The 27972-nt window shown below is 31.3% G+C and overlaps 2 protein-coding genes across 2 annotated transcripts; one reads left to right on the top strand and one right to left on the bottom strand.

Moving 5' to 3' along the window:
- Nucleotides 1–1242: 1242 nt before the first annotated feature.
- On the top strand, nt 1243–22417 carry LOC131845438 (cytochrome P450 4C1-like). Its single transcript, XM_059194502.1, has 18 exons — nt 1243–1408; nt 2377–2466; nt 2978–3088; nt 3776–3961; nt 4556–4752; nt 5006–5075; nt 5573–5765; nt 6346–6497; nt 7236–7415; nt 8030–8176; nt 12613–12671; nt 13371–13602; nt 13993–14192; nt 14740–14809; nt 15626–15824; nt 20633–20781; nt 21337–21516; nt 22113–22417. Exons 1-18 carry the CDS (start codon nt 1255–1257, stop codon nt 22268–22270), a joined length of 2727 nt encoding a protein of 908 aa, XP_059050485.1. The 5' UTR covers nt 1243–1254; the 3' UTR covers nt 22271–22417.
- An 80-nt stretch (nt 22418–22497) lies between these two features.
- Nucleotides 22498–27368, bottom strand: LOC131845504 (odorant receptor 85b-like). Its single transcript, XM_059194572.1, has 6 exons — nt 27240–27368; nt 25185–25281; nt 24892–24993; nt 24546–24634; nt 23497–23563; nt 22498–23123 (listed from the first exon to the last, which is right to left on the bottom strand). The coding sequence occupies exons 1-6, from the start codon at nt 27338–27340 to the stop codon at nt 23049–23051; spliced, it is 531 nt and encodes a 176-aa protein (XP_059050555.1). The 5' UTR covers nt 27341–27368; the 3' UTR covers nt 22498–23048.
- Nucleotides 27369–27972: the final 604 nt, after the last annotated feature.

The raw sequence follows: 27972 nt of genomic DNA on the forward strand, positions 1-27972 counted from the left end.
GTATATGAATAGTGAGATCGCAATTGAAAACGGAGCAAACTGATAGTGTTGTAAAGGAAACTGCACTGGTATTTAAATTTACGAAGGTTCATACATTGAAACAGTTGCAATGAATGACGTATCGTTACAAATGTAGTCTTGGAGCTGACTGATGTGTATACGTTTATGTACGAAAGATTATTTAGTACTAGATATTGCTATACATTGGCAATCGTAGCATCCCATAAGTTTAAAGGCCGCAATTATTACCATGAAAATACATAAGAAAGAAAGACCAAAAGATAAAAAATAGGTGGTTATTATAGTAATTATTCTATAAATAAAAAGAAATGTTTAAGTTCACATATAAATTTTCGTGTTGCCTCCATTTCAGCCTATAATGATGAGTGTATTTTCTATTGAGGTTGGCGACTATACTGTAAGGAACTTCATATTATAAAGGCACTTAGCTGTAAGAATAGACAAAAAGTTTGTATTGTATCATAATAGGATAGGATATTCTTTGTAAGAATCTTTAAATAAGTGAATAAATTATAAATATCAGTATAATTGTGAAGGATAAACACTGTCTCTTGGTTTATACGTAAATACTACAGTACAGGCAGTAGTTACTACATACCTTTCCCCAATATAAACCAGCTTTCAGTAAGGTCCTGCGCAGTTCGTTATGCACGGCGTAATATAAAACAAGATTAGCTACTGTTAACAGATATTGAGTATAATTCATTAATTTATCTTATTCAATCCTTATTATTAAAAAGGAACTCGTAATATTAATAATTTTTAAGTAATAAAAATTGCACTCAAGGATTAATTTCAAGGCCAGTGATATAAGATTTAAAAAAAAAACGTTTATTAATTGCAAATAAGGGAAATGAGCAATTGTCTCAATTATTAAATGTGCAATGATTTCCTCGAAGTACAAAACTATAAAGTGAAATCCATAATTGTAACATTGCGTTGTTTATTTACGCAATTGTTCAACGTATACTTGTATTGCTTTTGTACTTATAATAATTACTTAATTTTTATATAACTTTAAATTTTTTTTAGAGATTTTCGTGTACAATTTGGTTACTATCAAATTGTAATCGGGGTCAATCGTAATTTCATTTAAGTTTCTCTTATTTCAGCATCATTTTAATTTTTAAATTACTATTATTTACGCTTTTACATTAAATAAACTTTTAATTATTAATTTTATTCTATGTGTGTTCTATTGTATAAAACGAGAAGGACTATTGTGTTAGTGAAATGATTGTGCTAATATTGATTTGGACGGTATGTCTGTTAAGTGTATATTGGCTTTGGAGTCAACGTTCACGAGATACGGAAAATGAGCCACCCATGTGCCCGGGAGCATTGCCCGTGATTGGACATGCTCATCGGCTTATTGGAGACAGCAACTGTAAGTTTTTATCTATTTTCATCTATTTATACTGTAATATCGAGATATCGGCGTGTCGCACGCTTGTAGAATAGATAAAAGTACTGTTTACCTTTTTATTATTTTTCTAAATATAAATATAACACCACCGAATATAGAAAACTATTGAAGATTCTAGGCTGCACCATCTAACGTAAAAATATAGCCACCATATAGCATAAAATAGCGTGTGCGACTTTGTTTACACAAATTTTATCCCCTATTTAATTTTCTTTCTAGATTGATTTTTTTATTAAGTGATAATCTATGGTGGTCTATAATAGGTACTATTTATCTTCATAGCAAATTTCATTAAGATCTTATTCGATTGTTAATCATGAAAATGTAGCAAACAGACGGACTTACTTTCGTATTTATGATATTAGTATAGATACGTGTAGAGGCAAGGAAAGTACAAACAACAACAGTTCTGAGATAACACACAGGAGAACACCAGAACATCTTTTTCATTTGGTTGAAAATTGTCTTAATTGTTTTATATATCAATATTCCGCAGTTCATCCATCAAATTAAGAATATCTGATCAATTATTAATGTGAAAATGTTAAAATTATGATGATAAAGAAAACAGGAATCTTGTCTTATACTTTGTATATTTAGATATCTGATCAGACTGTCTTATTATGCTATGTCTATATATACATATATATAGATAGACAAAATACTAGTACTAAGTACTACTATTTTGTCAATAGTACTATATTTAAATTGTTTTTAATTATTAAAACCCAATAGAAAACAGTCAAATATCGTAATAAAAAGTTATCAGATACTTCATTATCTAGTTTAAAGGCAATTATTGCAGTTTTCTGAAGCAAAGGAAAGATAGAAACTACAAGTTAAGTTTAAATAAACTACAAAAAAGTGTGAAATAAGAATTTTATGTTCAGTTTATTTCCATACTAATTTTTCGACTTCTGTAATTATAGATTTATGGCACTCTATGGTAGATTTGGCAAACAAAAGTTATGCAACTGGAGGAGTTGTGTCTGCTGCCATTGGTCCAAGGACGATTTATGGTAAGTACTCGTTTCTGTTATAATTCTTCCGAAAACTACAGTCATTATCTCTCCTGCCTGACGTTTTTTGTCTTGTGATAAGAAAATTATGTCTGCTCGGTAGCCAGGCTTTTACTTACGAAAAGCTTAGGACCAAATAATCATATGGTAAAATTCATTAAACAACTTACATCCATCATTATGGTACAGATACTATGAGAACTCTAATAAACTGTTTAGTGCGACTACATTAAGATCTAAAGGAGAAGGTCTATTACTAATTGTAAACTCAAACAATTTCTTTGTAATTAGGATGCGTTCATGTAATGTTTAAAGTCATAGGCAAGATAATAACTTTACACGTGCATTTATAAATACTTTTTTTAGGAGCAATCTCTTTTAAAAAACTATTTATGTATAATATTTATCAGTTGTATCCATAAAACAAGCTCTGTTTAGCTTATGCCTAGATGTAGCTATGTGAATTGTCCTGAGATATTATTAATATTATTTAAATGTTTTTCAATTGCAGTTGTAACTGATCCGGACGATTTTTTTACGGTGGCCAACAATTGTTTGCAAAAAGATGGATTCTATGACTTTGCCAAACCATGGCTCGGTGAAGGATTGGTTACGGGTACATGTGAGTATAATTATTTTTTTTATTTCTTGTTGCTAGAGCCATCAGATAGGATTATTGTACAAAAAAAAACTAATTTCAATTGTAGCAAAAAAAAATGTTTTTGTTCCAATGCAAACCATTATTTAAAAAAGTGTTTTTAATGTGAAATCGATGGATGTAAAGGAAGAGGACCAACGAAGAAAAGATGCATGGATTGTGCGAAAAATGATATGTATAAAAGAAGAATATTTTCAGATACGACAGTTGCTAGGGATCTATAAAAATAATGATATCGCGACGACCTCAAATAATAGTATCAAGGCAATGACCATAAAATTGACAAAGATGGTAGTGGCAGTAGGTTATCATCCTGATTTCTTTTTGGTGGATACCAAATATTTGTATGTGTCTACGGAAATTTTAGCACTCCCCTGCTATATATAATACAAAATATCGATACAAACACCACAAAATTATCTACTCCAATCAAAGGCCTGCTTTTAGATGATGTACGCTTATAATATAGCTAACAACTTATTATATACTAGCTACCCACCTGAACATGTACAATGTACATATTATCTTGAACCACTCAATCTATCATTAAAATCCATTGCGTAGTTTAAAAGATCTATGTAAAAAGACAATGGAAGCGAATTCATTTTATAATATGCAAAGATACCAAATCGTTACATTAATTTGTTTCAGTATCAATTTGGAGAAATCATCGTAAACTATTAAACCCAGCCTTCAGTAATACGGTCTTGGACGGGTTCATTGAAGTATTTAACAGTCAATCGAGACGGTTGGTGAAAGATTTGTCGGTTGAAGTGGGGAAAGGAGCATTCGACCATTGGACATATACACGACATAACGCTTTGGAGACTATATGTTGTAAGTGAAACTATCAACTAGAGTATAAAATGATAACTACTATAAAATTACATTATATTTTTAATATTACTTAATTAAACCACTGCCAGTAACCTAAAAAGTTTCTATATATCTAAAGGGTTATATAATTTCATATACATTGATGACTATGCTAAAGACAACGAGTTTTAAACAGATTGGAAAGAAATTTATCGAATAGATAGATTAATAATAAAATCTCAACACAATTCACACAGCTCCCATTTCCCGAGCTAAGCATTATGTATTATGTATTACAACTGATGTAAATACATAGATATTTATTTCTTGTGAATACGTATGTAATATATTTAAAAAATACCCAGACAGATACAATTTATTCCAATTCGCGCAAATAACAATAATACAGCCAGTGATACAATATAAATATGGCTACCTGCCCACCTGATAGTAAGCGGTTATCACCACCTATACACTTTAACAACACCATGGACTTCATCGTAACTTATGCACTGGCGATACCACTCATCTATTTATTTTTTGCTATTCTAGAGGACTAAGATGTCACGCCTGTTATTCTGTAATTTCTAAAATAAATATTGTTGTCGTTTCCAGTGACAGCGTTGGGAGTAGACTTCACGGACCATAATCTCCTCAACAGCCAATATGTGGTGGCTGCCGAACAAATCTTCAACACTATGGTGGATAGGTTCCAGAAGTTCTGGTTGCATAGTCCCCTAACATTCCGCTTTAGCGGTGTCAAGAAAAAACAAGACGAGTGCTTGAAAATTTTACACAACATGTCAAACACGGTAAGTTTTTTTGGTAATTTCATCTCAGTGGTATTCAGTCATGTCTGCAATTATCAATTACGAAGTAATAACTTAACATTTTTTTTTTAATGTTGAATATGGTAAAGAGTTCCTCAATGTTTTAATTATGTAACATTTTTGTTAGCTTAGAATAGATGACTTCCTAAATCAGTAGTCACAATTCTTATAGCTAAAAGGCGTTATATAAAGAAATTAAGTTTATAAATTAATAAAGGAAAATATATATTTCTAGGTATTACAAAGAAGAAAGTCTGAATTCGTTGGTAATGTATTGCCTGAAAGAAAAACTGGAGGTTCAACACGTATGTTATATTTGCTTTTTTAATTTAATTGTAATACTAATAATCAACCTTCCCTTGAATTAAAATAATTGTAGATAAATTTACGAAATTGATGAAAAATATTTGATACTGTTACTCGTTTTAATATACTTCTCTATCAATATCTTATAAAACAATTTAAAGAAAATAAAGACATTAATTAAATTAAAATATATTGTATTTTGAAATGTAATGGGCCTGGTTAGATTTTTATTTACAAAAAATACATTTTATGTAATTTTTATATCACAATGGTGGTAAATGAGAATACAACTCTTCTGATGAAACGGTTACCATTGTCTATCATCTGAAACACCAGGGGTATCATAAGTGCGTTACCGGCTCTTGATTTGTTTCTACCCTCGTACCCTTTCTAAAAGCATAATAAATAACACACATCTTATTACTTACAGTGTTCTTCTTTTCTTAAAGATAATAGTCATTACATTTTAAATAATTTGTGTATAATTTATTTGCAGGTAGTAAATTTAAGGCGTTCATGGATTTGCTGTTGGAATTGTCCATAGAAAAAGGCGTGTTTAATGACAGGGAGATTAGAGAACACGTGGACACTATGATTGTAGGAGGGCACGACACGTCTGCAAACGTTCTGATGTTCACTTTGATATTACTGGGATCCCATCCTGAGGCGCAGGATCGAGTTTTCGAAGAGTGAGTACACATACCTTCACGTTTGTTATTAAAGATGAGGTAGTCAGAAACATTGTTATTAGGCGACATCATGGTGAATGCAACACTCCACATGCTCAGATTGCGCGCGACATATTTGAATTTAACGTAACAGAGGGCGAGCCTACCGTCGTCACTCAGATTAATTGTGGTTTGAGATCAGCGTTTTCTCCGCCAGAGAGTGCCAGAGAGTACAAATACCTGACCTTTCTGTCTAAGTCGGGATAATAAGGACTCAACTAGTGACGATAAAGAAAAATATTTATTTATAGACCCATTATAGAGACTTATATTAAATTTTCAAATTGTATATATTAATGTAATACTTACCATCGGTAACGATATAAATTTGGCGGAGTACTAATGGAAAGTGTTGGGATGTCAGGTCAGTTAGCCTATTGTGGCGAATTTATCAGGAATTGACCACTATATTTTTAGGTGGGGCGGTCCCCCGGCGATATTGACCTGATATGGTATATGGTATATAGCAACGGGGTCCGACTACAAGTACCACTGCTGGTATTTGTGACAGTAAATCATAAGCAATTTCTATTTTGTACAGATTGCAAGATGTTTTCGGTGATTCAGACAGGAATGTTGATAAACACGATATATCACAACTCGTGTACTTGGAGGCGGTGCTCAAGGAAAGTATGCGAATACACACAATTGTACCGATAGTGGCGAGGCGATTGGACAAGAATGTACAATTAAGTATGTGTACATTACACGTATTTGTTTTATTTATATATTTGACGGCCTCTGTGGTTTAACGGTTTAGCACACTGTCTTACTTCCGATAGTCGGGAGTTCGATACCTTGCATGGTATAAACATTTGTATTCATGAGTATGATTTTTTGTATCCGTTTGGATGTTTACTATGTTTATTTTTTTATGGATGATAATGGTATGGTGCCCCCGCTTGCGCTAACGGTTTACGCTGGAGGAGTACCAGTGCAAGATGATAAAATAAACATATTATCTGGTCAGTTAGCGATTCGTGACAAGTTCACTAGGAATTTATTACGATGGTTTCCAGGGGAACCGCGTGAAGGTGTACCTGACCACAGCACCATGCATTGTTAGCAATGGGATTGTCCTATGACTAGAACCCCCCCTACCCCTTCCCCCCAACTATATATATTACGAATATATTTACAAAAAATTATCTATACCCATAACAAAAGCTCTGCTTACTTTTGGACTAAATGATTATTATATTAATTCAAGCAGCTTAATATTGCTTATGTAACAATATTGGCCCATAATATATATATACCTTACACACCACCCATACCCATTTATGGACAGTGATATTATTTTGGAAATTATTATTTATTTGACTGTCACCTTGTTTTACCATTTCAGATATATAAAATATATGCTAGTGTTTTAATAAAATGAATACTGCTGTACATATTATACTATATATTTTATTTCATATTTCTCAGAGAATTACACACTAGCGGCTGGGAGAACGTGTTTCCTGTTTCTGTTTGGTCTGCACCGACATCCTATGTGGGGTGAAACTGTGGATGAATTCAGACCAGAGCGATGGCTGGACCCCACCTCGTTACCTGACAACCCTAACGCCTTTGCTGGGTTCAGTATGGGCAGACGGATGTGCATTGGTACGTTTTATGTGTGTTTAGTGCCAGTATTTTCACTTAAGGAAAATTGTAGTAATAATCTCTACATGAAAATTATTGAATCACTCAGAGATTCAATGAATTATATTGTTATATAAGTATAAAATACCTATTCTATACATTCATTAACATATTACAATTTATTCATTAATATATGTGTACCATATTTCATTTAAATCTAGATTATAGTAGATTTGTCCATCATCTTCCGAATAGTGATAAATAAAAAAAATCAAGTGCATTTGTGTTTCCTGATGTCCGCGCCCTTTTGTTCATTGTTAAATGTGTTGTATTGGCAAAGGATTGAGATATTTTTTTAGCATGCTTTAATCTCATTGGTCTTTGTCCTTTGTTCCTCATCTGAGGGTTCTATGACCCGCTTCTACTACTTTTTTAGTTCTCCGAAAGACTGTAATAGGATTATATCTTACCATTCGATTCAATATATCCACGCAAATATAGTAATGTCAAGTTTACTGTTCATCTCCTCATCGACGGTTGATTATCCTTTCGACTACCTCATCTGTTGTATAATATTATTACATAATTTTATATCAATATCTTTTTTTGCATCTGTATCGTATCATTTTCTACAGGTAAAACATACGCCCTCATGTCAATGAAGATAACCCTGGCTCATCTTTTGCGACACTACAAAGTATTTGCGGATCACACTAAGCTCGAACTAAAACTGGACGTCATGCTGAAACCCTCGGCAGGACACAGCATCAGTATCGAGCGACGAAAATAAATGCGACTGAGAAAAAAATATATAAAATAAATTTATAAAACATACGTCGATATCCTGCATAACTCTTGAATTTTACGAGTTATAAATACGCAATGCATCGTGCATTGAATATTGTTACTCAGTGCATGATTATGTGCATACATTTATAATGCGAATACTGTTTCAATAACTTTATTATTAATAACAAATATATTTTCAATAAATCAATCTTAGATATTGTCTATAATAATCACACTTATATTAAAACATTAAGAATTGTATTATATTGTATGTTGTCATAACTCTTATAAAATTGTATATATATCTATATACCAATTATGATAGTATATATGTTATATACCTGAATTATGCAACATTTTTATATACATAACCTATAAAAATAGAAACAATATTAACACGCCGTTGTCTATTAAATTAAAAAATAGTTATATTTTTAAATTTATTAGGCATTTGTTTGAAGCGTTTCGAAATCTTCGACATTGTTCTTATTAAAAAAAAGTCTCTGTTACAAAGGTACAAACAGTTTATAATTTAGTGATTTTCTTATTGACATATGAATAAATTATTATTGTAACTTTGAATTGAAGTAGTATTATGAAGTTGCTGTATAGTGTGTAGTGGCTGTTAGTACATCAGAGAAAATGGTAGGTAATATACATATTAGGTAGATACGTGTGTAACGACTGGGCTGATGCATTTTATTAATGTAGGTACAGTGTATTTATAATATTCACTGGTTGCAGTTGTCCTTTGTGTTTGTGGATAACACTATTAAATTGTAGATAGTATTACATCAAGAATTATTTAATCACTTTTTTGTTTTGTTTAAGTTTTTTTGTGTGTGCTGAAGATAAAAATAAATCGTACAAGCATCCATCTGTCTAACTAAATGATATACTGCAATTTAAATCGAATACTATTTTTGATTGCCATATGAGCATTTAAACTTAGTGCGTGTGTTATATACTACAACATACCTATATTGGGATCTGAAAAATGCGGGTCCGCGCTGGAATTTAATCTCAATATCGACTTCAATACAATCGATATTTGTAGTGTTCTTTTGAAACATAATCAAGAGTAATTTAAAATATCAAAATCATGTCAGTTAGTCGTTGGATTGAAATTAGTTTCTAGAGTAAAACGTAGCACATCGAGTGGAGTATTTAAATTCTATTGTATATTTTTTGTATAAATTATAATATAATAGTCTTAGCCAATTGTGATAACTGCTTTTTATTCACATACAAGTTACATTGAAGCATATATTGTCAGTTTAGTCGCATAAATTATGAAATAACATTTCATTATAATAACATTCAGGTACCTACGCAGTCAACTTGTAACTCGTCCCGTTGTAAGAATTTTATTCTAAGCAAATATACCTACTCGTAATTGACCTAACATAATGTGGTTAACTTTATTAATATCAGTGATATTTATTTATTTATTTTGGCGGCAATTCGTGTTCAAACCATCAGCTCCAGTTCAAGTGCTACCTGGCTATCTTCCACTGGTAGGGCATGCATTGAAAATTTTGTGGAGTAAAGGTAAACATTTAATTATGATGTATTTTTTTTTATTTTACGCTCATTTAAAACATACATATAAACAAATAAAGGCAAAGCTATATTATCTATATGTCTTACAAAATAAAGTCATCAACCCTACCTGTCATGTTTATTATTGATAATCTCAAGAACTTCTGAAAGGATTTTTATGCGGTTTTAATCAATCAACAGAGGATTTCTGAGGAAGGTTAAAATACTGAAATACCCATAATTAAATAACATACATTAATCTAAACATAAATAAATCGAATATATTCGTGTTTAGTATTTAAATATGATAAGTACAAATAAATCATTTTTTTAGATGTACAGCAATTCTAGAATATTAGACTTCATAAATAAATAAATAGAATATAAAATTATTGGTATACTAAATTAAATAACATAAATTAATCTACACAGAAATAAATCTAATATATTCGTATTTATAATTTAAATATGATAAGTACAAATAGATCATGTTTTTAGATGAACAGCAATTCTAAAATGTTAGACTTCATAAACAGAATATAAAATTCTTCATTCAAATAAACTTAAATTTAAGCTCTTTTCAATAGTCATACTTATATTTTTAATCTACCACTAATGCTGAAAATTGTCTCATCACAAGAGGAATGAGCAAGAAACTTGCGTGTTGCTCTTTTATACAATTGTAATTTTATTTTACTACTCTAACAATTGTAATTTTTTTTACTACTCTAACAATTGTAATTTTTTTTACTACTCTAATATTGTCGGGCGCAGCAGGTTCATAGGGGATCCATAGCTAAGAACTTATGGAGCGGCTGAATCAACGGTTGGTCAACTCCCGCCTGACCGATACGACTATAGTCTAAGGGCACCGCTAGAGGTTCGAACCTTGGCTCAGGCCGTATAAATCATATCTCTATATAACCTATAAATGCACTAAATTTTAAACTCCTCTCTCCTACAATTTTGGTAAAAAGGGGTGAAGCAATATATATATAGTAGTAACATAGGTATATAAGACAACTATGCGACATATAAACATTAAAATATTGTATCTAATTACGGCGCTAATTACTAAAAGAGACAGCGAATATTGATATTGTAGACACTAATTAAATGCAAAAATATGGTTAACGTAAGTCAAGTTAGTATATTATATTGTCATTGATAACACATCCTGCCATTATCATGTGGCAGTTATTATTAGTACGGTATTGTAAATAGGTATCTACAGTAATTAATATTTTTTTTATATAATATCCAACATAATACAGAGTCTACTGAGGCAGACTTAGTAAAATATTGTCTATGAAGTTATATCTGGCTTACATATTTGAGCCACCAAGCAGCCAGTTTTCAAGGCAAGCCCTTCAATTAAGTGTTAATGAGCACAGTGAATTTACAGAATAGTAGCCATAACACCTTAGTCCAGAAGAATGTCAACGAATGGACGTGATTTCCATATCCATATATAGAACGGCAGTTACCAACTGCTATCAGATGGGCCGTAAAATTGTCAGTTTGTCATTCCCTTCACATAAAAGGTACAGGTAGAATAAAAATTACTAATTATTACCTTTATTTTACATTATTTTTACTGTGCCTCAATGAAGTATCATTTTTACCTCATCAGAAGTTACTTCAATGTCAAATCAATGAATACTACGTTATTATTTATTTATGTAACTTTTTGTGTTTTCAACGTCATATTCAATAGGATTTGTTCACTACATCTATTCCTTATATAGAAGAATTGTAATTATTGTTCAATACTCTAAAAAAATAATTTATTATAAAATTTTCAAACAGAGAACTCTGTGTGTTTTCGAACGTTCGATCGCCTTTTGTTTTATTCTGTTGTTTTTTCTTCACACTATTTTGCACCCCTTAGAATTGAAATGATTATAAAATATAATTATATGATGATTTACGATTTGATTAGTATTTTTATCATCGATCGTATTCACGGACCTCGTTGAGTTGATACATACAGTAGGAAAGATCAGTGTTCAAACAATACAATATTTGTTATGAAGAATGTAGTAATTATTGTATATTTTAAATTAATATACTTATATGTAGTTAGAATCATAGAGTTAGTATTAGCAGTTGCTATAATGTAATTGTGGTTTATCCTTGTTATTGGGGAATTCGGTCCAATATTGGTTCTGTCATATACAAAGGTACGGGTAACGGTAACGGTATATATTATTCATTTGGAACTGCACGTCTGGGTATTTTATAAGGCACATTTAAGGGCACTGTACGGTAGGGAAAAAATAATATAAAAAATTTTACGTTATAAGCAGCTAAAATATCCTACATGAAAAAAAAGTTTTGTTTAATTTGATTTTTTTTTAAGAATATTTTTTATACCCCAAGTAAAATTACTATATAATTTGTATTTTTTTTCTAGACTACTTTGACCTTTTAATAGCATTTGGCAAATTCAGCAGTACTAATGGAGGACTGACTAAAGTAACGGTGCCATTCCTAACTGTATATGGTAATGTATAAAATTATTTTTGTAATATAAGCACTTATATGGTACGTGATGGTCTGTTATTTGAATTCATTCTGTAGTTTATACAGAGTATATTTAAAAATAAAGACTTTTGGGCGCCAAAAATTTGACGTGTAACATATACCTATCTCTCTCTAATACCTTCAACCATAGATTATAGCAAAATATAGCGCAATATTGTATTTATAATATTACAATTTGGAATACCTAATTTATTAAAGAATAAATAATATACAGTTCTGTACCATGTTTAACATTGAAGATACCATATTCTTTATCTATCAATACGGAGATTTCTTTTATATATTTATTAATCTTAAAATTAGTATAAGTAGTGTAATACTATTAATTTATTATTTTCAGTTGTTACTGATCCGGATGATGCGTCAATAGTTCTAAATCGTTGTTTAGATAAGTTATTCGTATATAATGTGATTCGGCCATATGTTGGCGCGGAACTGGTTGCAGCTGACTGTAAGTATAATACAATTATTTTATTTTATTATATAATAAAATTAATAACCCCGAACAATTCACACAGCGCCATTTAGTCCCAAACTAAGTAGAGGATAAATAGATAGATAAATACTTTATTCGTCAATTACAAACACATAGCATACCTACATGAGATACAGAAATATACCAATATGTAAATTGTAGAAATTAAAATTTGAGGTGGCTTTGTGTGTTGCAAAGATGAAGAGGAAACCAGCTCAGCATATAGCTGCAGATAAATCTGCAGTGCTGATATTCCGTTGGCTCCTATAACCTTAAGACGAAAGTTCGTAAGTATGGATGTTTGTTACTCTTTCACGCAAAAACAACTGAACGGATTTTGATTAAACTTTACAGTAATATAGCTTATGCATCAGAATAAGATATATGCTTTATTTTATATTAAAATTGATATATTGAAATTTAACGCGGGTGAAATCGCGGGCAATCGCGGGCACAGGTATGTGTAGTTAAATATATATATTTAACTAGCTATGGCCGCGATTTCACCCACGTTAAATTTGTGCTCGAAGTGTTCTCGAATATATATATATATATATAAATATACACTTCGAGCTTAATTTAATATGTTGAACCCAACGGGGTTAAAAAAATCAATTATGCAGTGCAATGTTCACCACAATGCTACGTCTGCATACAGATTTTTTTTTACAGTAGCAGTATGGAAACGTAATAGACGTATAGTGGATTACGCTTTCAAACCAAAAGTTATAAACGGCTATGTAGATATCTTCAACCGCCACTCTAAACGGCTGGCCGACTCAATGGAGGCAAATGTTGGAAATTATGAAGATTTTAGTCAATTATTAATAATTAAAGTTTTGGAAGTTTCATGTGGTAAGTAAAAGATATATATTTTCAATATTGTGTTATATTTATTATAAACATAGAGGTACTTAATTTTTGTCATTTGTCTAATTAATAAAATCGTATATTTCTCAGAAAAATTATAAAATAATGTTTCTGTTCATGGTTTCCTAGTATTGAATATGAGCAGGCCGTAGGCTTGTTTGCCACCATTGTAGTATAAAAAAAATAATAACATGACGATTTTTTTTAATTGTTTTGACATTTTAAGCAGTCTTGTTTTTTTACACATGCGTTTAGTTTATTATTTAAATATACCTGTGCATTATTTACCATTGTACAATGCGAATAAAGGATATACTATACACACATTATATAAAATAAGATCAATAGAACTGAAATATGTAATATTGTATACAGAAACAGCATTGGGGGTGAACAGCGATGATAAATTATTTATGGTTGATGATGAATACGCCGCGGCAATACACAAAGTGTTGGATATTCTAACTTTGAGATGTGCAAACCTATGGACAATTCCAGACATTATGTTTTATTTCAGTTCGCTTAGACAGCAGCAAAATAAAGCATTAAAAATAATTTCAGAGAAGATGCGAAAAGTATGTGATTTTGATATTTTATTCGAATACATATATTTACTATATATGGACATCTAAACAACAGGGTGTGTTCTTATAAAAATACATATAATATGCTATAAAAATGCAAAGGTATAAGATTTTTATTTTAAATACATCTATTAATTATATATAGACATCTGAACAACACCCTGTTATTCAGATGATATATAATAGATGTATTCAAAATAAAGAAGTGTTCTTAATATATATAGTATATATATATAAAGTACTATAAAAAATGAATAGTATTTTATATATTATCTGAATTTACGTCAACTGTTTCCCGTCCTCTTTGTCTACATTTAGGTACATGTATATTCTTTACAAAAACGTAAACATTTTATTATTTTGTTAAAGATACATTTCCCACAATTTTATTCGTTTTCATATTACATATATGTACTAAGTACTATTCTGTACTTAGGTAGGCTCGTGCTACTATAGTATACTAAGCAAAAGTATATAAATACAGGTATACTATTCCAAAATATTAATATTGATTAAAATGTTGTATTTCTAATTACAGGTGATAAAAAAGAAAAAAACGGAATACTTGGAAAGTATATCGTTAAAACAGGAAAATGTTGAAACTGAATGTAAGTTCATATTTAATTTAGTCACTAGCACATAATAGTACTACAAATATAGTATATGTATAGAAGTTTGTATGAAATTAGAGAGTACCTACGGTGTTATGCTACCTTGACCCTTTCGTATCGCTTTGTCTACTCTATAGCGTTGACAATTGCATTTTCAATAGTTTTCATATTCAGTTTGTGTTTCAATTTCCGCTTCTACCACGGTATGCAGTTTACACGTTAAATATGATAGACTAGCTGTACCCGCGTCTTCGTCCGGGTGGAATTTAACTTTATTTTTTTAAAATAAAAGTACGTACCTAAGTTACTCCTTGTTACATCAGCTACCTGCCAATAAAAGTCCCGTCCAGCCATTTCAGAGAATAGCCGGAACAAGTAGACAGACAGATAAAAATGGTAAAAAATATTATTTTGGTGTATGTACCGTATTTATATTCATATGCGTGTAGTAAAAAACGGTTATTTGCATATTACAAACAGACACTGCAATTTTATTTATATGTATAGATAACGCACATCTTGTGTGGCCTATTTTTATATCTACAAGTGCAAGGTAAAAGAGCATGATATTAAGAATCTGAATGAAAGATCTGAAAAAAAAAACGGATTAACTAAGTATTGAAAGAGTTAGTGCTGACACCTTTAAAAAAAAGTCACATCAATATTGCCATCTTTTTAAAAGTTTCACACGAATGTATGAAATCGCTTTCTACAACCTTTTAATATGCTCAATTCGACAATGTTGAATAAAATTGAATTGTTTTACTTTCTTCCTTTGCTATTTTGTAATAATAAATATTATTTTATTTACAGCGGAAAAATTCCAAAGTGCGTTAAATATAATACTAGAAAAAAGTATGGTTAACGGTGTTCGTTTGTTTACTGATGAACAACTTAGGCAATTGGTAGACAATTTACTGCTGGCCACTTTCGACACGTCAAGTTTCGAGTTGCTGTACACACTAATATGTATTGGAACGCATTCGGAAATTCAGGAAAAAGTGTACAACGAGTATGTATTGAACAATTTATTTTAATTTAGCTTTTAAGAATATAAATTTCGTGCTAGTCTTCCTCTAAGTTGTCGACGTTGGGATCTTTCATATTTTTACTTTGGTACCTATTGTAATAGCTAACAAAGAAATAAACGACGATGACTGAGCATTGACATTATAGTACGGAGTCGTACCTCCGAAATCTCAACATATGAGAGCCATTATGGGTGTCAGCATGATCTCGTAAGGCCTGTAGTATTCGTGTCTATTGACGACTATATACTTTTATACTATATATAGATATTATATGTGTATGTGTTCCTAATTTTTGTGTTATAATGAAGAATACATGATCTTACTACGTTTTATTGGAATTATTACATTACAGTTATGACTACTGTAAAGTAATTTGCTCATTATAACAGTACTATCGAAATATCGAGAAGACAAAATACAAGAGCAGGGGTGAACTGTAAAAAGTCGTCTCATGACTCTTACCGCCAAGCAGCTTCCTTTGAAATTTGTATGTCGGTTGTAGAGTGCATATTAGGCAGTTAAGTCATAGGATCAGAGATGTTAGGGAGCTCCGTAACCGTAACCGAAACTATCAAATATCCGATATGTTGTGTCAATGAAACATTATGTTACGACGATAACTGCTTTATTCTAAATAAGTAGGTAGGGAATACAATAATTAATGTTGACCTACCTACAACATCTTTCCCTTAAACAAATAAACAAAATATACTTTCTAACACTGGTATGTATAAGTCTACGTATGGAAATAAACAATAAAGAAAAACTATTGATTAAAACTACTTATACACTACCACCCCTATTCTTACAGTTGTTACAGTGTAAATTAATATTATCAATATTCATTTTCATTTCCTTAGCTTTACTACGAGTAAGCGGTGGGGATATGGATATGGGTTTTTTGCCCTCAATTTGTTTTTTATGGATATTAGATGAATTAGATAAATAATTAGTATTACTTGAACATGGAACGGCAAAATGATTTTTTTTTAAAGTATCCTGCTCAGTATTATCCCCATCGCTTGTCTACTGCACTTGGGCTCGCATTTTATTAAATGTCGGCGGTTACGTCGATATGTTGCACCTCGTCTATTTTTCACTATATAAGAACGTGGAGTTGGGCACTTAGAAATAACTTGTCCATGCATTTTGTTATTATGATCCAATATCATGACGTTATCACCAACATTTAACTCTGGCAATGTTTTTGTATGTCATAATACATTTTACTTTTCAATTGTTTATTTAATAAACTCTTATGAACAAAATTATGAGATATTTTACAATCATGCCTTAACAACTTTGGATGTACAGGTAATTTACAATTTGTCTCCCCATCAGCAGCTGTGCTGGAGAACCCAAATTATCCCGGGGAGTATTTCTATAACTCAATAGACTCAAATAGAAATCTTCATTACTATGAACTGATTTTTTTATCATTTTTTTTACAGTTTGGACGGCTCTCTCACTTTTCCCGTTTGATTGTGGATAATTAGGGGATGACGTTATATGTGTAAAACCCCATTGATGTGCAAATAGTTTAAAATCACGACTTGTAAATTGTGTACCATTATCACTTATGACTGATTCCGGTATACCATAAAACTTTCCTTCATTATGTTTATTACTGAGTTTGTGGTTATGTTGTTTAGTTTTCCCACTTCAATGAAACCCGAATAATAGTAACTAAAATTAAGTAATATTGTATTCAAAAATATCTGTACCAATTTTATTCCATGGTAAGTTAGGTATTTTAATAGGGATCATGGGTTCTTTACTAGGATAATTTGAGTTCTCGACAAGTTGAACACATTTTAACATGAAGTTCGATATCATGCGTTATATTTGGCCAAAAAATCACCTCCCGCGCTCGCCTTTTGCATCGGTCAATACCAAGATGACCCTCATGTACGATAGTTAGTTAATGATGGCGGAATGACAATTAAATTATTTTTGAAAATAACTCCATTTATGCTATGTAATTCATCTCTGTAAGACCAAAATTTCTTTAATTTTTCAGGTAAATTATTTTTGTATTTAGGCCACTTGTTATTAATGTAATGGAGCAATTCACAAAAATCAACAACATGTATGTTCTCTGACTAAATTTAATTTATCGTTTGACATTTTCACATTACTCATAAGGAGATTAACTTGATGAATGTCAACTTAGGTGGCAATATACATTAATTTTGGTTTATAATTTGGACAATTTACTTGTAATCTTAATAACATACGTTGTAATCGAACACTCTTGCGACACGTCTTATGGTCTGTTTCCACCATAATATTTTTCTTGCCAAATATATACTGATTAAACCTTTGTACAGTTCCTTTTCACTGACGTTGTGTATCAGTTAATGTTCGTGACGCATATTCTACTGGACGACCATCCTGCATAAGCACCGCTCCTAAAGCGGTACTGCTAGCATCCACTGATAATACTACCGGGCGTGACACATCAAACAAAGCTGTACAACTTTTCAAATGCATTTTGTTGCTGTATTTTTTTTTTGAACAAAGGAGTGATACATGTTGAATAATTTATTTTAATTAATAGCTAAAAATCTCTCTAATGAATATAAATTTCGTGCATGGATATTAAATACATGACCCAAATATGTTCTACACACAATTTACATTTTTCAATAGTTGTCGGCGCTTTTAAGCGTGTGTCATGTTCAGCTTTTCCAAATAAGGTATCTATTTTTCTAAATCCTCAAATAACTGTTTAATTTTTGCATGGAATACTTCGGCGGCACAATTTAAACCAAACGGTAATCTTAAAAATTGGAACCTTCCAAACGGAGTATTAAATGTGCAAAGGTAAACTGGAAGAGTCCAGTAGTAAACCGAATTAGACAGAAAAATATTTGGGATTCGTAAGTTGTTGTAGGTAGTTGAAAATGACTGTCTAGACATAAAGCATTTTTTTTTGACATTATAACGTAACCCATGGAGTGGGGTGGGATCTTTCGTATGACACCCATATCCATCATTTTATTTAACTCACTTTTTAATTTGTCACGTATACCTAATGGAATCTGCACTAATTACGGGCATCACAGACGGATTTACAACTATATGAGAGCCAAACCCTGAAATATATCGTTATAGGTGGTCTATACCATGAACACGCCTTATTCTAATTCGGTACATGTTTGACGTCCTAAAATACTTTCACAGTTAAGATAAGAAATAGCAAAAGGTAAACAATATAACTGGTTTTTATAATAGAAACTTAAATTACACATACCTTTTATTGGAATTATATTACGACTATATATTTCCTTTTTTATTTATCATGCTTTCATTAAAATATATTATATACCGGTGTCTAATTTAAACTTTTCAACCCCACCATCACATCTCAAGTATTCGTACCAATCCTGATGGATAGCATTTGGAATTAGTTGAATTCGAAATTACAGAAACAAAAAATGACTCATTGTGTTGATTTTAATGTTTCAATATCATACATTTTTTTAACAGACACATTACAAAATGACCATAATTATGACAAACGTAACACTGAATATTCAACGCAGGACATGTTTTATCTTTGGCCCCACATCTTGGACAATTGGCACCGTATGCATATTGTGACTATTCCCTCTGCGGTTGGTAACGCTATATGACTACGCGTGAACCGCGCGCTCTTACGGCGCTCACGAAGGCCCCGGGCCTGACGATTGCTACTCGATTAGTTGTCGTCTCCCGTCAGCAACTTCATCTGCTTGACATATATTTATGGCTTTTTCTAAAGTTAAATCTTCTGATCGTAACAAGCGGTCCCTCACTGCGATATTTGTTATTCCACAGACAATACGATCGCGAATAAGGTCAGATTCCAATGTCAGAAATTCGCAATTTTTACTCAATAATTTCAATGCGGTCACATATTGTATAATAGATTCACCTTCACTTTGATTACGCGTAAAAAAATTATATCTTGCTAATGTGACATTTGTCTTCACGCCGAAATGTTCATCAAATTTTTTTATCAATATATTGACGTCATCACGTTGTGTATCACTTTCAAATGCAAAAGTCTGATAAACATCAAATCCATCTGCTCCAATTAAATTTATCAACAAACTCGCTTGTACTCCAGTTTCTTCTTTGTGGACTCCAGAAGCTTTAATAAATAATAGAAATTGGGTTTTCCACCTTTTCCATGCGTCGGCCCGGCCGACAGGGCTACCGTCCATACTTAACTCCGGAGGTGGCCTTGCGTGTTCCATTTTTATTAATTTAATAACGGCACTATTTTATTATTGTTACTCGTATAAGTTAACAAAAGTTATATCGACAAAAACTCTTTAATTTCTAAATAATAAGACCGCTGTCACCATGTTGTGTCAATGAAACATTATGTTACGACGATAACTGCTTTATTCTAAATAAGTAGGTAGGGAATACAATAATTAATGTTGACCTACCTACAACACGATATAAATAATATCCCTAACCGAAATTATCTGAAACTAACGGACGATACGAAATAATTTCATATCCATATCCGGTATAATAATCATTCCTATATCCGAAACCTATCTGTATCCGATATTTCATATTCATAACATCCCTGCATAGGATAAGGTGTATGATAGTTTAGTCCTCTGGAATGACAGAGAAGGCCCGCGGGTGTCACATGATAAAGTGATCCATAGTGCGCTTCGTGTATATAGGGACGGTTAACATTTACCATCCGGCCGTCAGCTTGTTTACCCATTGTATAAAAATACCAAAATTTACTAATGCATCTAAATACGTTATGTTTTAATAGAATAAAAAACGTTGTTGGAGATAGTGACAACGTGACTAAGGATCATTTGTCGCAGCTGTCATATTTAGAAGCTGTAATCAAGGAGAGTATTCGTCTGTTTCCAATAGCTCCGGTGATTGGTAGACAAACTGATCATGAAGTTCAATTAAGTAAGTGAATAATTAACTATATAATATACTACTATTATATAATATACTACTACTATATATATAGTATGTCAGTATCCGGCAGTTAAAAATATTTTTGCAATAGCTAAATGACTCATATTTAGCCACTAGCATCTTACTTCATTTCGCAAAATTAGTGTACCTATATATTAACGAATCGTAGATCGTATAACTATACGTATATTAACAAACATACGCTTACGACATTTTTCCAGGAGTGGTATTTAAAGTCATTGTCTTCTGTCGATGTTGTAACTAATGCATCACTTGACATAACAATATTTTGATCCATCGAAACTATCTCCGTTTCTAAGATTTCTATTTTTTGGTTTGATGTCGGTATTTCCTTCACCGTGACACAGTGATAGATATAAATTGAAATAGAAAGTTTTTTTTGTTAATATCGCTCCTAGCCTCTTGAGGCGCTAGCTAGTGGAATAGCAAAATTCATTGCGTGGTTTAGAAGAAGTAAGAGGAGAAACAGATATGAACAAAACGCGATTTAACTTTATACTATTTATAGACAAATTATTGCAGAAAACACAACTATACCACCTGGCGGCCGTTTTGTGGTCCATATTTGGGAGATAAACAGAAACACCAAATTATGGGGTGTGAACGCGGAACAGTTTCGACCTGAGCGTTGGTTGAACCCTGACTTGACTGAGCATCCAGCCGCTTTTGCCAGCTTTGCTCCTGGGAAGCGAAACTGCCCTGGTAACATACCTTAATTTATTGAATATTCATATTTTTTCTATAGCATAGAAGGAATTAATCAAGTTCGGTTCATAGGTTTTGGTAGTTTGCTATTGTTATAAAAATAGCACTTGAATATGTTAATACTATTATTGCGTTCAATTATTCTACACTACTCTGGCTCCAATCATACATTGTAACTATACATGTATCTACTTTTTTATGTAATAAGCTTGTTGACTTGCTCGATGGTCGCGGGTTTGATGCTTTGCTCGGTACAAACATTTGTATACATAAGTATGATTATTTGTATCGGTCTAGGTGTTTTCGATGTATAATATATATGTATTTACGTATTTATTGTTGTCCAATACCTATAACACAATCTCTGCTCAGTTTGGGACTAGATAGCGATGTGTGAATTAATTTTCTTTTCAACCGAAATATCACTTACAAAACGAGTTGCTTGGAGGGTCTAATATATGATGCAGACCATATAAATACCTACCGCAGCACCCATGTAGATGGCTTTGAATAAACTCTACCTCTAGTTACTAAAATTTGTTAACTTTATCATCTACCACTTACATATATTACTGTAAATTATAATGTTTCAGGAAAATTGTACGCTATGCTGTACCTAAAGACGAGTCTAGTTCACATTCTGCGTAGATTTCACGTCACAGCCGATTATAAAGATCTGAAGTTAGTCTTCAGCGTTATGGCGAAACCTAAATCTGGACATCTGATTAAACTTGTTTTTAGAAATAAATAAAAGATTTTTGAGAGAGTGAATAGTATTGTTTAATTAGAAATGTATTTTTTATTCTAAATTTGTATTTTAATCACTACTTTAAGTCATTAAAAATAGTACTAAAAAAAAGTATTCACAGAACTCTTTTTTCTTACACGGATTTTTTATAATGGTAAACCCATTATCGTGTTGATAACAAGTTGTATGGGTGAAAAGAAATTACAAAAAACTTAAAAAAAATCTGTTCTTATTTTTGTGCTGATAGGGATATTTATAGTAAAAAAAGAAAAATATTTATTATATTTTTCTCAAATGTATTGCCAACACTAAATATATACTTACTATGGACTATGTAATTTTGTATGATACATCAGAGGAATATCACTGTTTTTCAGTTATTCTAAAAATGTAATTTAATTATATATCTTTACTTATATATATACATACATACTACGTCCTACTACAACACAAGTTACATGACCAAAGGAGAAAGCATATTGAAACGTATGAATTTACAATTTATAATTTTAAGAAACAAACAACGCTGTCAAAAATTTTGGTCAGTTAGGTATCAGTAATACTAAATTAAAGAAAATCTTTAAATAAAAAAATATTTCATTATTTTCTTTTAATATTTATTATATTCACCTCTATTTAGCATTAGCATTTATTGAGGATCGGTAATTGCATTCTCGTGAATTATTACATAATTAGTGTACTTAAAAGCAAAATAATCTAATTAACATCAATATTATGGTTATTTATAATATAAATTGTGATATAACTATGTTGATAATTATTACTTATCTTTATTCTGATTAATTTTGTAAGCGTTAAATATTAAAGTGAAGTAGGACCAGGATGTTTTGATGATCTGGAAAGAAGTGTTATATGTTATTAAAGATAATATTTTATATTATTTCGTGCATTTTATATTTATGAATCTTGTCTATATACCTGACTAGTTTTGCCTAGTTTATTGCAAACTGCTCTCTTGTAAGAATCTCAATAATCAAAAGCCATTCTGATATTTAATACACACATAATAACAAAGGTCTATATTTAAAATAATAATAATTAGTGTGACAGAATCGTGACCACGTGACGTGGTTTACTACTACCACAGATAACATAATATTACATACTAATACTACACTGACTCTCCTGTGAAGGCAAAGAACATTAGTATAGTTCGAAAAAATGCTGTAACATTGTTTGTTATACATATGAGAATAGAACACTATTACCGTTGTATAACTCTCCAAGCAGATTACTGCGAAGCCGTAGGTGGTCACACATAACTTTCGCTGAGCCCTGTATTTATTATAATTATATTAATTTTGATTATGATTATATATTTTATTTTTAATATATTAACGTGTCAAAATATTAGCTGTAAGTTAGTAATATATTTATTGAATAAAAAAAACGTACATATAATAATTGCATCCTTTGATAAATACGTAGCTATACCTATTTTAGGTGGTATAAAAAATCCATACGATTTTGTATTACACGTGAGAGACAGATTGGGAGTGGTGATTCTGACTTACTAAAAAAGTAAAAAAAAAAGCTATTGGAGAATTTATTCAACTGTTTGTAATTTATTAACACAAACAGTTCTTCTTTCGTATCAATAGTAAAAGCTAAAAATCTTAAGACCAGAACTTGACAATCGACCGTCTTGTTCAGATCGTCCTTCATATAAGACGCTAGACACAAAGAGCACGATAAGAGAGATATATTTTTATCTTTAAATCCCTAGTATACAATTATACATATCGTATTGTATCTTTAGGCACAAATCTGCCATCAGAATGAATTTGTTTTGTGAGAATACAGTCTCAGTATTAATTGAGATCACATTCACGGTAGTGTTAGCGATTTGGGTTACTATTGTGGTGAAATGATAGGCCAGCCTAGACACTGCATTATCATGTCTCGTTTAGTTCAGGTGCGCCGCGGGGAGGCTCCTATCATATCATACTAGTGAAATATTTATTTTATTTATTTATTAAAACTTTAATCCACAAATACATAAATAAAGGTACACATGACGGACTTAACACCTTGAGGCATTTTCTCCCAGTCAACCATTGGGCAAACAGAGTTTCATGTTGGCGGTGCATTAAGAAATTGAAATTGAAATCTAAAATAAAATAATATAATAAGAGGATCACTTTAATATGATTCAAGACACTAAAATATGAGGTATACCTATATGTGTGGTAAGAAAAGAATCAATTTTCCGACGTTTCAGTTAAAAAAAGATGTCGACAATTACAGTTATACATACCTTCGCATCATAATTTGTAAATTCCTTTTATTTTTATGAGAAGCATAATACCAACCACAGTTGTACAGCGCCAGTGATATCTTTTCACCCTGTTCATTAATGAATATTTTAATACTCACTTATAATCGAGATCTAAGAAATATAATAATCTTAACAATTCGCACAGCGTTATCTAGTCATCCAAGCAATATTGAACTTGTGTTATGGATACCCAATAACGGATTGAAATACGTAAATACATAGAAAATACCCAGACCGATATAAACAATCACACTTATAAATACAAATGTTTATAACATGGAGAGCAAATAAAAAAAAATTGTAAAAATTTGAATAATTAACTTACCGAATTAATCAACTTTTGCCCATACCAACAAATAAACCATGTTTGACATAGCGTAGTAACCACACACGACTTGTACATGAATTCGTACCATTTCTCGATCACCTAAAAGTATTTAAATATAACAATATAAAAAAAGTATTTATAAGCACACGCAAAAAAAAATATGTTAAAGATCATTTGACGACCTCACGACAAGCCAAATGTATATGTGCAGCCTTTATATGATTAATTGCCACTGTTGTACACTACAAGGTACTGTTAGTAAATAGATGTTTAGAATTTTAGGTACTTACCACACAGCAGAAAGTACAAAAGCACAAGATGACGGAGCTATTCATGAAATTGAAAAGTAACGGAAAACCATACAGATTCTCAATGTTTATGGATAATCTGTCAAAAAAATAAGAATTTATCTACGAATACTGGTAAATAAAAACATTTAAAATGTTTATAAGTAATATGCGTATAACTCTATCACACCTATAATTACTTTAGTGGCTTTATCTTTTTCTTCGCAAACGTATAATTATAATTCTTTAATTCAAAAGATTGAAAACCTGAACAGGATTTGAATCGATAGGTACTTATCGAAGGCGTTTGATTGCGTAGATCATGAAACACTTTTGTATTAGAGATAATGACCGTTGTATTTCGAACATTATGGTATTAGAGATAATGACCTAAGTCTAATGAAAACTTATCTAGAGGATAGGGTGCAAACTGTAGATATTGATGGTGTAAAGTCTAAGGGAACTAATATAAATGACCTAATATAAATAACTTTATATAAATGACCTTCCCTACATGGTAGAGAAAGTTGCAGATATAGTGTTATTTGCGGATGATACTTCGTTAGTGTTTAAAATTGGTCGCCAATGTAATCATTTAGACGATGTAAATAATGCTATCTCTGCTATATTAAATTGGTTCACATGTAATAATCTATTATTAAATTCCAACAAAACTAAGTGTATTAAATTCACGCTTCCTAATGTAAGACAAGTAAATACGCAACTATTGCTTAATGATGAAATAGTAAATTTTGTTAATGATACAGTTTTTTTAGGAATAACAGTAGACTCGAAGTTACAATGGGGGCCCCATATTTCAAGCCAGTAGACTTAGTTCTGCTGCTTATGCAATTAGAAGGAGAAGGTAATTAACAGACGTGGCGACGGCAAAACTTGTATATTTTTGTTATTTCCATAGCATTATGTCATATGGCATACTGCAGTGGGGTAAAGCTGCCGATGTAAATACTATATTTATTTTACAAAAGAGAGCTATACGTTCTATATATGGTATGGGTTCTAGAGAGTCATTACGTCAATGCTTTAAACAATCAAATATCCTCACCGTTGCCTCACAGTACATTTATGAAAATATTATGTATACAAGGAAAAACTTAGATAGTTTCAAGAAACTAAAAGACTGTACAAGTTGAAACTTACGCAATAAAAATAAGTTAATTTTACCTAAATGCCGTCTACACAAAGTTAGTAATTCATTTTATGGTAATTGCGTAAGATTCTTAAACTGCCAGAATCTACGCTAAATCTAACAGAGAGGCAATTCAAACTTTATATTAAACAAATGTTATGTAAAAAAGCCTATTATAGGATAGATGAATTTATAGATGATAGCAATATATAGCAAGTATAAGTTTATTTGCGGACAACGTTATAATTTATTTTTCATACTGCTTTCTTGATATATGATAGCGTAGCGGCTTTTGTATTGATTGCCGCAAGCATCCTCATGTAAAGTGCGAATACTGTAACTACCATATAGTAATTTTTGTAGCTGTGACGTGGTCGAGTGGAATGAGTAGTCTTGCTCACTAAAATGTCCAGATGTGGCGGCGTGGTGGGCCGGGTCATTGGGCTCCCTAAAATATGGTCGAGCGCAGTGATGGCTGGCTCATCCGTCATACTCGTGAACGAGTGCTGCTTGTAGGGACTGGTCTGCTCTTATCACTACGACTGATTTAATCTTATTGTGTTTTTATATTTGAGCCTAAATAAATTAGTGCTGGTTGGTAGTTTGTATTCACACGTTTCGACTTGTAAAATGTGAACTTACAAGAATTGTTAAAATGAGCAACACACAAGTTTCTTTCTTATTCTTCTTGTGATGAGACAGCTATCCGAATAAGCGGTAGATTTAAAAACACATTGACTATTCAAAAGTGCTTAACTTAAGTTTATTTAAATATATGATTTTCTATTCTATTCTTTCTATTCGAATTGGTCATGATCAGAGTTCATTCCGATTGTATTTTGAAATAAAAAACATACAGACAACTAAAAACTTAGTATTTTTTGAGATCGGTAAATTTCTTTGCTTACCTAAGCAAAGTACGGTGCTGCATGATTATGTCCAATAATTCTTTTTCATGGTCAATTTGGTACTCATTTTCTCGTTGCACTTCATTTACCGGTTCAATCATATGTTCATTATTGATTGCTGCTTATTGAAATGAGAGTTAATATTGTAATTAATATATTAAAATAAATATACATATATAATATATATATACAAGGTGCTACTAAATTATAGCCTATACCTATTGAAGCTAAAAATACAAAACAATATAATCCCAATGTAAATAATAATATTAATAATAAACTTTGTGAATACTTAATATTTAACGTTTTCGTTTACATACTAAACTTTTTACACTATTCTTTTTTTATTTTGTCCAAAATTTTTTTTTATAACACAAACATAAAAGAGTTTCATGAATTCAATAGAGACAACAGACAACAACAACATAAATTCAACAACAACTATAGTAGTTAGTAATGGGCATTAGTGGCTACATTCCTAGAAATGTATCATGTCAGGTTGATCTCCACGCGGTCTTCTCTGGAAAAAATTGCAATTAATTATTGATGAATTCTTCATGATAGGCTGACTGATCTGACTTCATGCTCATCCTTCATTGGTGCCTAGTTAGCATATAACGTTAGTACCCGTGTGTGCCTCATTCCACCATCATCAATACAAAAAAGTAGGTACATACCATAAGAGCTAATCAGCTGATTATCCGTACTGATCGTAAAAAGTGTTTGAATTTTA

The sequence above is a fragment of the Achroia grisella genome, unplaced genomic scaffold (assembly GCF_030625045.1).
Source record: "Achroia grisella isolate CSIRO2021 unplaced genomic scaffold, CSIRO_AGI_Agris_v1 utg474, whole genome shotgun sequence".
Lineage (NCBI taxonomy): Eukaryota > Metazoa > Arthropoda > Insecta > Lepidoptera > Pyralidae > Achroia > Achroia grisella.

Bases quoted from the DNA above. Each gene is read 5' to 3' on its own strand.
- LOC131845438 (XM_059194502.1), top strand. From the start codon at position 1,255: ATGATTGTGCTAATATTGATTTGGACGGTATGTCTGTTAAGTGTATAT. The intron at 4,753-5,005 runs GTAAGTTTTTTT...ATATATTTCTAG, and splicing joins TACACAACATGTCAAACACG to GTATTACAAAGAAGAAAGTC. The intron at 13,603-13,992 runs GTAAGTAAAAGA...TATTGTATACAG, and splicing joins AGTTTTGGAAGTTTCATGTG to AAACAGCATTGGGGGTGAAC.
- LOC131845504 (XM_059194572.1), bottom strand. From the start codon at position 27,340: ATGATTGAACCGGTAAATGAAGTGCAACGAGAAAATGAGTACCAAATT. The intron at 25,282-27,239 runs GTAAGCAAAGAA...TTTTTTTGACAG, and splicing joins CAGCACCGTACTTTGCTTAG to ATTATCCATAAACATTGAGA. The intron at 24,635-24,891 runs GTAAGTTAATTA...ATTAATGAACAG, and splicing joins GGCAAAAGTTGATTAATTCG to GGTGAAAAGATATCACTGGC.